The following is a 13013-nucleotide window of genomic DNA, read 5'->3' as shown; positions in this document are numbered from 1 at the left end:
AATACATCGATGTTATTAATATCAGCTCCCTGTTAGTACAATTTTAAGTCCAGATGTCCTAAGACTCCTTTTTCTAACATTGTAGCATTTTCATCCAAGAAAGCTAGTAGTTTTCCATATTCCATGCTGAGGATGTGGTGTCAAAATGTTAGCCTGGTGCAAAGATGAATTTAGGACATAAGTGCAAGCATGTTGGACAATATATAGTTATCTTTGTCAGCAGCATTACTGAGGATAGTTTATTCACCTGATTATTAAAATTGGTAAGTACAGTGTAACAGCCCCTGGATACCTTCAAGTGTGATTAGTTGTGTTATACAAAACTGTGTAACATACAATAGACAGAGATTAGGCAGCCCCATATTTTCTTTTAGTAAAACGTGATGATTTCTTTGAAAAAATTTAGGTCTGTAAACGTTACAGTACATATATATTTCCTTCGATTTAGTACTGCACTTATATCCTGATGATTTGCAAATATCCTCCGCTGGCTCCTAGATGCCAGATCATCTGCATATAATTTGACCAGAAACGATACATTTTCTCAGTGTTTCGGACTATATTGGGAAAAAGGTTCAAAATACAAATCAAAATTTATTATCGACAATTGGTAGCTTTGTTCCTTCTTATTTGCATTTTTGTACAGGTTAACTGTGATAGGGTCAAGTGTATGCTATATTATAATCCCAGTGTTATTGTTCTGTGTACAAAGCCAAAATCCACTTGTTGCAAAGTGTGGCAGAAATATTTCAACTTTAGTTCATCAAATGTTTTTCACAACATTATCCCTAGCATTTAGGAAAATATGGTGCCTTTTGTCAGGAAGCCTTGCTGATCCCTATGCATTAATAGCTACTTAGATGCTTTGAAGATGTTCTTGCCTTAGGCACACATACCTCTTTCTGTTAAGAGTTGCTCGCTAAAGTCTGTCCACATCGTAGGACTCCAATTAAAAAAAATTCTATGTCAAAAACTGTTTTAAATTAGATTCTTTTAGCTGTTGATTAGTTACTTTAAAGCAATTTCAAGAAGTACGGATTCATATCAAGGTCTTCGGTTGGATCAACTGGGATTTCGCCAATAACAAGTCAGTGAACAAACTTGTTTATGGATAGAGGTACCATGCACCACGCCGAGCATTATACCAATATAACGGAAGCAGGTCAGTTTATATTGTTGTAGTGAAAGAATGAGTAAGTGGCGACATTTTTTTCTCTTGATAAATTTCACAAAGGTTAATCCTCATCTGATCTTTACTCATCATTGTCTTCAATTCTACTGACGTGACAGTTTAGTTATTTGGCAGCAGAATAGCTAAGCAGCAGAATGACTTTCCATTCACAATGTCCCTTTCCATGTCGCCTCATCGATTTGAGGTGCTCATCTCAAGAAGTAGCGTGTGGGACTTTGAAAGCTTTTCTTAGGAACATCTTCAGATAGAATAATGGTGGGTCCAATAAAAAGTATCCCGAGCTATATTTCTTGATAACGGTTTGATGCGCTCACAAGACACTTTAGCCCGAGGAGTGTGGTTTAGGATTATCGAGGAGGAAATATCAAGGCCACACAATATCATGACCAGATTATTGTGGAACAAAACAGTGGTAGGTAAGTATGTGTCTATTTTCTATACCTCATTCTGCACATACATACCGTGGAGACATATAGGTCGTCAAGGTAGACAGATGTGGAGTTAAGAATAGTTAATCTATACCTCTCTTTGTGCACTTACCTTCTTGATCTTTTGTCCTCAATATTCTGGTCATGATATTGCGTGACTTCAATATTCCCTCCTTGATACTACAATCGGCGCAGCAAACCAAGATTGGAGACTGAGCGTCTAGAATGTTGATGTTCTTTAACTTTCTCTCCTTCTACAGCCTTCCCCGTTGTCTGCTTTGAGACCGCCCTCATGTCTAAGCGTATGAAGACACACATCCATCACATTAACATCTATTATCATTGTCCCTGGTCTTCTGTATAACAGTTAAAAATTGTTTTATATGTTTCAATATAACTTTTATCATTTACAAAAAATATTCATTCACATTTCGAAATTAAGTTCTCCTGTTTTACAATTATTTCATCAGAGATTGCTATTCTCACAGATAAAATGTATATAGTTGTGTATAAAAAAATTATTCAAGTATTTAACTTAATTTATTTGCAACTATGATCATAGGTTTAGTTCCCCGGGATGGATATGGGACAGACGTTCTTGATGACAGTTTTGGCTCCAATAGGTTGTCTTATATAAGAATTATGTTACAAATGTGATCATTTGTAGAAATATTTTGAAAACAACTGAAAGTGGCAATTATGGTTTAATATAAATATCCTTTCACGTTGTTTGCGAATTCCCCCACTCTCAACACAACGGGTGCAGCAGCCGCAAGGACGAACTCGCGTGATACGAAAAAGACACAGTTCAAGCAATCAGCGTAATTTCTTAAGATAATTTATTTTTAAATAAACGCAAACACGATCATACTGACAAACGCGTTTTAGCCTCCAGGCCTTTGTCAATGAGATATATATTTATATATATATTTGACAAAGGCCGGGAGGCTAAAACGCGTTTGTCAGTATGATCGTGTTTGCGTTTATTTAAAAATAAATTATCTGAAGAAATTATGCTGAGTGCTCAGCGTTCTTGAACTGTGTCTTTTTCGTGTATATATATATATATATATATATATATATATATATATATATATATATATATATATATATATATATATATATATATGAATCAAAACGGCAACTCCTCTTCGAGACACCAGAAGGACTCAACAGGGATAAGTAAGGAAGATCTTTTATTTGCAAAATGGAGCGGCATAATGCATTTTGAACTGTGTCTTCATCAGATGCCTTCGCAAACAGGAATAGGGTGACACCTTGATTTGAACCTGCTTGGCTCGTTCCATGTCATTGGAGTTCAGCTGGCCCCCATTGAGACCGTGTAGTCTCTATTGCGTAGGCAGGTGTAGGAGACTACCACTCCCAGAAGCCATCGGATTGGAAACTGTCTTCTATGGGGCTTAATTGATTTTTGCTGTTCGTGCCATTTTAGAGGTAAGTAGTTTTCCCTACATATATATATATATTCAAGCTCCGCAGTCAAAGGACAGTAAACAGCACTGGCAGTGGGTAAAACCCGCTATGGTTTATTGCACAATTTCAAAATTAACAGACGCGTTTCAGCACTTGCCTTCGTCAGTGTCAGCTGGCGACGGCAAGGCGGAAGTACATTAAGGCATGATAATGAACACAAAAAACGGATCATATACCAAATCATGAGCGCCATCTTTGAATGGTAAATTAACTCGAACAAAATTGCAAATAAGTAAATTCAAAGCAATGTTTAAAAATGTTGAAAAGCAATTCTTATAATATTAACTATCAGTCAATAGACAGTTTTATATTAACTTATTATATATATATATATATATATATATATATATATATATATATATATATATATATATATATATATATATATATATATATTTATCTATATATATATCTCAGATTGGGATCCTGAAGACGTTTTTGTCAAATTAAAAAACACGAAGCACGTCGACAATAATGTTATGCCTTTGGCGCTGCGCCTGTTGGTTAACAGGCAAATATATTATAGTAAAACAGCACCTACCTGTGGTAACTGTTCTGGGCACAAACCCATATTTAAGGGCTTATGGGGAGAAGGTCTTCTCCTTATCTTTGACAAGAGACTAATGGTGTAATCATATTTGTAACTGTATGAAAGGCATACATGGATTGCATTTTTCCTTGTTTTTCATGCAGAATGTACACTGTCTAGGAGTCTGGGCTGATTTGCGTACACGTAGTCTTTATCTGTGATGGCGCAGAGAAGGTAAGAAGCACTGTATTGGATTGCTGCTCAGAGGAATTCTCAGCTGTCTCAAGCATTTCCATTGGCTAACATTTTTTTGTTGTCTTCTTGTTTCAGCCAATCGAACATAGCGGGTGTTTCTTCAATGACAGACTACTAACGTATCAAGAAGGACAATTCTGTCTCTTCCGATTGGAGGGCTATAAATGGGCAACACCCACCCAGGGAGTAAATTCAGTTGGAATGTGGCAACTGTGCCCACGTGTTGTGCATGCTTAGACCCCCAGAAAGGGGAAGCCTCCACAGGGAGCGTAGTTTGACACCAGGCAACAGTGGGCTCCTTCCCGGTAAGTAGGGTTTCTCCACTCCACCTGCGGTGAGGTTCCAGGTGTACAGAGCACAGCAAAGCTACTCTTGGTATCTTTGGATCTGGAGGTCTTGTCCTACGAGATGTGGTGGACGCAATGTGTCCCAGACCCTGGTTCTGATTCCAGCCCACGTCTTGGATAAGAGCACTGGTTAGCCAAGGCATGGTTATGCTTCTCCAATAGGGCTCGTTGAAATGAGCGCAGGAACTCCCAACAGGGTCTCTGGTTTCCCCCCCAAGTATCTCTCTCAATCATACTCCAGAAGTAAACCCCCTTGCTGTCAGTGCACGACCCTCTCTCCAACGCCTGCACAGAAACAGTCCCTCTCTGCACCAGGGGCTTTCTATGTCTTCCTGTGTGTGTAATGGAACAGTTTGTCACTGAGGCCTAGAACACCCTGAACTAGTGCACCAATGCATTGTTTACCTTCCCTCGTGCTGATGATGCAACAGACCTACTCATCACAGCTCTGTAAACTCAGGAGCATTCAAGGGCTTCCACGTAGCCTTTGTGTGGACAGATGTATGGCTGCCTGGAGGCTGCTGTGTTCTCACCATGAAGGAATAAATGTACACAAACGCACACTAGAGCATACTTTCCAGCTCTCAATCAATCGTGATTTACATAGTGCTGATAATCCTCCGAGAGGGTATCCAGGCGCTGGGATCCTGATGCGATCAGTCGAAGAGCCAGGTCTTGAGTATCTTTCTGAATTCTGTGAGGTAGGCTGCTGTTCAGAGGTGTAGGGAATGGTCTTTCCAGGACTTGGCGGCCAGGTAGGTGAAGGAGTGTCCTCTGCTGAGGCTTTAACGGACGCGGAGAGTGTGGCGAGGGAGACGGAGTGCAGGTGTCTGAAGGGTTGCTGGTAGTTCAGGCGCTGGTTGGTGCATGCTGGTCCTAGGTCATGGAGGGCCTTATAGGCATGTATCTTGAAAAGGCATCTTTTCTGGATGGGGAATCAGCAGGGGTTCCTAAGGTGGGGAGTGATGTGGGTCCATTTGGGGAAGCTGAGGATGAGTCTGGCCATTTAGTTCTCTATCGCCTCGAATCTCTTCAAGCGTTGGGAGGTGAACAATGCTGCCGACAAGCTCTGTCCAGATTCACAAACTAGGAGGAGAATACTGGGCAGTGACTCTGCCCCAGTGATGTGCTCACCACCATCACTTCAAATGCACTGTTCTACAGTACGAAGCGCCCAAAGACTCTTACCCAAAGTGCATGCACACCGGGCTGTGTTAGGTACTGACACTTTGCACCAAAATCACTTGCTTCACAGCAGCAAACGTCAGGGGGCAGAAACAACTCTGCCCCACACACAGCACTGAAGCTACTTTCCTCCCTGATCTCACTATTGTAAGTGACTGACACTGGTTTTAAGAGACAGTGTTTACATAACTTCTAAACAACGACCTATGATTCTAGAGTGCATATGCGCCACCTGCTGGCCACATCATAGCACTTCAAGACATAGAACAGGAAGCAGTAAGAAAGCAGCAAGCAGAACTAATTGATTCAAAGTGAATACAGGGCTGTGGAGCATGACGGCTGGCTTTGCACCACTGCTTGTGCATTCTATTAGCATGCATTAGTTTAGTTGAAAGCTGATAAGATAGCTCAGTGAGTTAAACTCTCTTTGTGGATATCTGTGTGAATAAAGAGCTCTTCACAAGCTGACATACTCAGCCTTTCATCCTTCAAATACTGATAAAATGAGCACCATAAAATTAGTTACTTACAGCGTTATGTATCAGCAAATCTGTGGTAATGAGCAATACAGTTAGCAGCACCATAAGGCCAAAAAAAAGTTGCACTGTGTTATGCAAAACAGCTTAATTTAACCCTGAAGTTATTCCTAATGTCTATGGGTCAGAAGACCTCTTTTTGATGCAGTCTCCTTCCTCTTGTTTATTTTCTTTCAATAAAAGGGAGTTTGTTTTCTCTAAATAAATGTTTAAAAGCAAATATCGCCGATGCGCAGGGATCCCTACCTGTCAGGCTAGTCTACATTCCTCTGCCCTAGGCGGAGAAGGGCCGGGACAGCCAGTGAGGATTATTGCACCCTAAAGAGGGCGGGCCAATCACCACTGTCACCCAGCGGTCCTTTACCGGACAGACCTTTGGGTGAGCACTTACCATTTGGGGATCCAGCTACGGCTCCGCTGCTTGAAAGTGCAGGTACTCTGGTACAGAGTCCGGTATTCCCCAATTAAAAATATTGCATTTCTCTTGAGAAGTGCCGGTACTCTCCCTCTTCAAATAAAAAAGTGTTGTACTCCAGACCGGACAGTACCGGCCCATTTAAAGCACTGTAGTAACCCCCTGTAAATGAGGTAAGGGAACCCAGGGTTTGGGCAGGGCTGAACTGGGAACCGAAACTGGCCCTGGCAAACTGCTCGGCCGGCCTCCCCTGGGGTGAGGGGGTGCAGCCGAGCAGTTTGCAAGGACCGGTTTCGGACGATTTTGTTACAGGGGGTCGATATTGCTGACCCCTAGTGACAAAATGGCCCCAGGGGCCCAAAACCAGCCCCCGCCCTAGTGGCCCACCGGGGAAATGCCTGGTGCCCGCTACGGCCAGTCCGGCCCTGGGTTTTAGGCAACGGTACCCAGTTTACAGCACTCCTCCTGCTCCCATTAACTACGTATTACACTTACGTTTCAACATATGGAACCGGGCATTATCAACATACACATTCTCAGGCAGCAGACACGTTTCGCTTCCCCAAGAGTCTTTCTCAAGGCCACACCAGGCAAGGTAACTACAGTGTTTGACTGCTAATTCCTGGTTAGTTCCTTTATCAGGAGCTGTTTTCAATTCTAAGTGATCTGCCGCTACCAGACATATGAATATTGATGAAGTTCAATATTATAGAAGATACTAGAGATCCAGCATAGTCAATGCACTACAGACTTGGCCTCTTAGGACAAGTAACAAAAGAAAGTCACAAAAATAATACGTTGAATTAAATAAATTGAATATATTATATATTTTTGTAATCAAGATCACAAACATATTATTTTATTTATATTATATAATGGCATAAGTAGACAATGTATACAAACATTTTTCTACTCAAATTTATAAGATTTAAGACATAGGTAAAGGTACAAATGTGATTCGGAGTTTTAGATGTGTTAGTCAGAAAGAACTACAGTAGTGTTCACGTTGTCATGGTCGAGTGCGTCCAGCAGCGGTCAATATCTTTGTTTATGTGTATAGAGTCAAGACGTATTATAATGGGCTCGGAGGTAACCCGATACAGTTCTTCGTGTTTATGGTTTTCGTTATCAAAAAATTTTACTATTCCTTTTCAATGCGTGGATACCAGTTTCGGTTCCAATTTACGGTGTACTCGAAGCTGAAGCTTTACCTTTTTCAATGCATGGATACCAGTTTCGGTTTCAAATTACGGTGTACTCGAAGCCGTGTTTTGGCTTCTCCAGCGCGTATGGCGGGTGCACCTCCTCCGAGCTCGGTTCCTGTTTGGACCAAAGTACACCGTAAATTGGAACCGAAACTGGTATCCACGCATTGAAAAGGAATAGTAAAATTTTTTGATAACGAAAACCATAAACACGAAGAACTGTATCGGGTTACCTCCGAGCCCATTATAATACGTCTTGACTCTATACACATAAACAAAGATATTGACCGCTGCTGGACGCACTCGAACCAGCATAACTGGTCACGGGCCCGGCTGGGTCGGAATTATCACCAGCTGAGCGACCTTCTGACGTTGATACGGCCTTCTAGCCCTGATGAATCGCGAAGGCGATGAAACACGTGTCGGCTGGCTGTAATCTCCATTAAAGACTCCAAGATTCACTCATCTTTTGGATCTCTTGTTACTTCTGTCAGAATTGGTGTTTGAATTTTGTAAATTGTTACTGAACAATTCGTATACTCACATTAGAGTGCTTCGGCAATTCGTAAAGTAATTAGCAGTAGTTCCTCTACTCTAGGGAGTGGTTTAGGTTTGTCCACTCGCCGAACAGCACCTAGGATACCCACAATAATTAAAATCGAATGCGTATAAACTGGCAGTGCACCCAATTACAACTGATTTAAAAACCTTCCTTTCTCTACACGTTGTCATGGTCTCTTTAGGGCTACTTACACCTAATGTATCCCACTAAAGCCTCTATTTCTAAACCTGATTTTAGATTTACACTTACTGCAGATTTGCACAAATTATGTTCACCCCTAATCTTGCGTTGTTCATTTTTTCCAGTTACAACATGGAGAAAACTATGTGGTCAAAAGAGTTCAGTAGGGATAACAATGTTTGCAAAAATGTTTCCACTCATTATTTCACATCAAAAATACAAAACTACTAATGGAGTGCCCAAACCTACAGATACCGCCTGTAACCCGTATTTAACCATTGGTGATGGCGGGCGAGAGATGTTGCGCCTGTTACTACCATGGCATTCAGAGCTAGGCTATAGGTATTCCCAGCGATGACGGTGAACTAGGTCTCAAAGCGCCTAGAAGAGCTGGTTAGGATCGGCTGCGCTCTGAACAGTGGAACAGAAGTGAAGGTGCTACAGACATTTTTTGCACAAGTGCATCAGAGTTCAGGTACCTGACATGCTGATGGGCATCAGGGGAGAGTCGTCATCCTCATTCTGCTCTGTCGCTCGGAAATCAACTGCAAAGAGAACAATAGAGACATGAGACAGATGTGGGACACAAGGACGGTATGAGAAACTTGAGGCAGCTGATATAGGTCAGGAGAGAAAACAGCACCTAAATTACACTGTATCTAAACTGTCCAGGGCTTAATTTATAAAAAAATAAAAAAAAATAAAAAAAGTGCCAGGGCTCTCGTCAGGAGGCCACTGCAGCTTGCAGCACACATTGCCCCGGCAAATGATAGCAACAACACTACTACTAACCATCAAAATCCTACAAGCATAACAATTCACACTGTTTCATGCCCCCGAAGCTATAAGCATGGCTTGGGTCGCAGGTAATAACCATGTTTAATGTGTATTGAATTCATAATTACCTGTTATTGTGGTCATCTCAAATTTAACTAGACATCGCCATCTAGTGGCAGACTCTCCCAAGCGCCAGTGTTGACAATCAAGTGCCGGTGCAGAGCACTGGAAGCAACCGGCTCAAATTAAGCACTGAAACGGTCATCCTCTTCCATCTCTTTGCGTAAAGGTAGCCCCAGGGAAGTCTGGTACCCCCAGAGGGGGGGGCAGTGTAGATTAGTCGAATATCAGTTTTCCCTGTGTCCTATCTCAGCAGTTCTCTGAGACACTAAGGCCCTGATTAGGAGTAGGCGGGAGTAATCCATGTTATTTCTGCATCCTGGAATTAACTTTACGAGGCATGCTGATGATTCCCGTGCCCACAAAACAATCAAATTAGATGTTTTTGGCGAAAAACATACAGGAATCTGTCTTATCAACTTTGTTCACACACGTTGTTCTTCGGAATTATACTAGTAGAGTTTTTCAGCTTTCAGCAGTCAAAACCTTAGGGTAAAAAGCAATAAACACGCGCCAATGTTTGGCGATCAATAAGCATCAAGAGCTGCCTTTTGATGATGAAAAATTGCGCAAGTGATTATTTCCTCATGGTCCTTTATTTCAGCAGAGCAGGTCATTAAAATCAATCATTGGATCCTGAAAATTGTTTTTTGACAATAATTCAAATACTGAAACAATCATCAAGGTATACAGTTTTTCTTGTATGCGTATTGTTTCACGTTTTTGGAACGAGCCTCTAGGATAGCACAGTTGCCTGCCAGAGAAAGATATATTGCTGCTTCCCAAGAACATTGAATCCAATCCAATGCTTACCATTGGTTGGGTTTTCTGTCACTCTCCTTTCCTTACTTCTTATTCGTGTTCCAGCTTGCCAGTCTTCTATTTGTCCCTTCCATGGAGCACTGCCTCTTTACCATCTCTTGATTGGCTGACTTCTATGCTTCCACTGCACTGCTTGCTTTTCAAGCACTAGTTTTTTTTAGTTAAGCACCCCATGAGAGTGCATGTGCCTTGCAACTGTCTCACTCGTGCACTTCCCTCCCCCTGCACTCAGTGTTGCTCTCTGTCACTTCTTTGGTTCTCCTCGCCCCTATCCTGGTTGCACTCCCCCTTATGTTCTTCCCCTCATTGCTTTCTCATCTTTGTACCTCTCCCCACCCGCTCCTCATGGCTCTCTTGCCCATTACTTCTCCTCCTCACCCCCCATGTTGCTTCACCCTCCTGCGCTCCTTACTCGTTACTCCTCTTCCCTACCCCAGTCCACCTAGTTACTTCCTCCCACCCCCAGGCCCTCCTTCTCTGTCACTTGTTGCTTCTCTTCACAACCACCTCTTACTGTGTTGCTTCCTGTCAATCAGTCCTGTGTGATGTTTCCCCTACCCTGACACTCAATACAGACCCCCACCCCCACTACTGCTACACCTTCTGGTTTCTCCCTCCAAATTGCACTTCAAAATATATATATATATAAAATCTTGCTTGCTTGCGTCATACTGTAATCATGTGCCTACAAAATGGCCACTGTGTCATAGTACTTTTTTTTCTTTATCCATGCTTTAAAGCATGGCTAAAAAGGCACAGGCAAAGCTAATAGGTCACTAAGACAGGACCTATTGGCTTTGTGAATGCTTGTTTTTGGTTCCAGGTGCATATTATTAACAGGCAGAGATTTTACTCTCTTGGTATATTTTTCTTTTCCAATGCACTTTCAAAACTTTGAAAAAAACAATAAAACGGTGTTTCACAGCATTAAGGACACAAATGACCTTTCTTGAGCACATTCAAGGACCAATGGAATTACCTTGGATGGCAATCAACAATTTATAATTCATACTTTTTAACCATGAGTGTCATTTGCATATAGACTGCACATTTTAAATCCATGCTGTGCATAATCATCAACACCCCTTTCACCTTCACTCATGCTTTGAATTTGGCGTTTCGTATAAAAATCTTAACACAGAGATAGAGGACAGAATATGGCAAACTGTCAAAGGATTCAGTGTACTTCCAAAAGCAAAAATGCACTCATACCAACCAATGAAAGCACGTCCCAGAGTGCGGAATGATACACCAAACAGCCAATAGCATGACGCACGTGATCGAGCTAACTCCTCTCGCTGCAGCCAGTGCCCACTCGATGTATATTATACAATTCAGCAACGATTGGTGGAGCCAGGGCAAAACACGGGGCTAGAAAAAAATCGTCACGATGTAGCTCACTGCGTTTAATAATGGGATCTTCCAGGCACATTCATTTTTGGATGAGTGATTTTCTTAGAGCGCAGCGTTTGCTCCGAAAGAGAAGCCCCTGGATAGAGCTTCAGAGCTAAAGCGAACGAATGCGACGCTCTTCATTGCACTGGGAAACTGAGACTGCGCAGGTCAAATGATTTATTGTGCATCTGGTGACACCTAGTGGAGCATGGAAGATCTGCCGCAGCCTGATAACGCGTGCAGGGAGAATAAAATACTCTGGCGGATTAAATTCCTAGAAATTCTTCACAGTCAGGAACATTTAACAAAGCTCGCCAAATCTGCAGGGGCTTTCCAGGAAATCAGAGTCCTTCTAGGAAACCACGGGTGCACGAGGAAGAAAATGATATTTGCTCCTCACGCAGCCCAATCTAGCAGCAATTTAGATAGAGGGCAGTGTTGACTGACCGCTTGAAATGCACGTCTGCCTACCAATGACAAAGGTGTTTTATCTACATTTTATGGGCTTTATCTAACTTTTATTTGCACTTTAGGTACACAGTGCTCCCAAGCGTGTAAACAGCTGTGACCTGAGGATTTACAGAAGGACACAAAAGCTGCCATTGTTCGGTCCCTGCGGGCAATGAGCGGGGGCTCCGGCCCGATACCGGATCCAGATGGTGCTATTGAGCCGGATCCGGGTTCAAGGCCGGTCCTGGTGCAGTACGGGGAATTTCTCTCGGTGTAATTGCCAATTTATGTAACCCACTCAGTGGTGCCGCATTGTGTCTGCTTTCTGTTGAAAGCAGCAATCGGCAGACAGGGGGCTTTCACTTCTAGTCTGGCACACACAAAGGTCTCATTTAAAGGGCCATCAGCACTCCTTTTGCTCGAGCATCATTCTGGCTGGGAGTTATCCGGAACCTAACACCTAGTTGACAATGTGATGTGTTGTAGGCATGAACGACACAAAATGATGCAAATAAACCAAGGAACACAGCTTGCTATCACTTTACTGCTCCGTGAGAGAAACTATGGTTTGAAGGCAGGCTTTTGAGTTTGTTCACTCCCTGCATAAGAAAGATGCGTGGACTACACAAATGGCAGATGTATGTGTCTTTATGAGTAATTACACCAATAACGATTCCAATATCACGTGCTCATTTTTTTAAAACAATTTCTTATATAACACCACTCATCCCAATGTAAGGTGTCAGGGCCCTTACATCATTCACACATACGTACACGTCCAATAATACAAGTGTGGAGTGAATGTTACATAAGACAATGAGGAATAATCCACATTTGTAAAGCGCACAATCCCCCGTAAGGGTCTCTAGGCGCTGGGGGCCGTCGGGAAGATTAAGCAAGCTATTGCCCAGAGTCACATGGTGCTGGGCTAATCTGCCGCCGGCGCCGGGGATCGAACCGTGATCGGTGCAGCAGTCTCATATCATCCATAAGAATAGCCATTATATGTTGAGAGAGTATGGACTGGAGAAAAACACAGTTCGGATTTAAGACTAGGGTTGGGCGGAACTTGGGGAATTTCACTCCACTGAGTTACATAAAAACTCTGCGAGATTCCGGGG

General features: G+C 42.4%; 1 protein-coding gene across 7 annotated transcripts in view; it reads right to left on the bottom strand.

Annotated features, from left to right (window-relative positions):
- THRB (thyroid hormone receptor beta) overlaps positions 1–13013 on the bottom strand; it is a 582690-nt gene that overhangs the window by 102518 nt on the left and 467159 nt on the right. For 6 of the 7 annotated variants that reach the window (XM_086942146.1, XM_086942142.1, XM_086942144.1 and 3 more), the window contains one exon: positions 8808–8873. In XM_086942146.1, coding sequence (XP_086798272.1) covers positions 8808–8826 — 19 coding nt within the window. In that variant the 5' untranslated portion in view covers positions 8827–8873. Of the gene's footprint in view, positions 1–1732; positions 1861–8807; positions 8874–13013 lie in introns of those variants that run through there. The other variant, XM_086942143.1, reaches the window with a different exon arrangement.

This window comes from Lissotriton vulgaris, chromosome 10 (genome assembly GCF_964263255.1).
Source record: "Lissotriton vulgaris chromosome 10, aLisVul1.2, whole genome shotgun sequence".
NCBI lineage: Eukaryota > Metazoa > Chordata > Amphibia > Caudata > Salamandridae > Lissotriton > Lissotriton vulgaris.
This window is presented reverse-complemented; position numbering and strand designations above follow the sequence as displayed.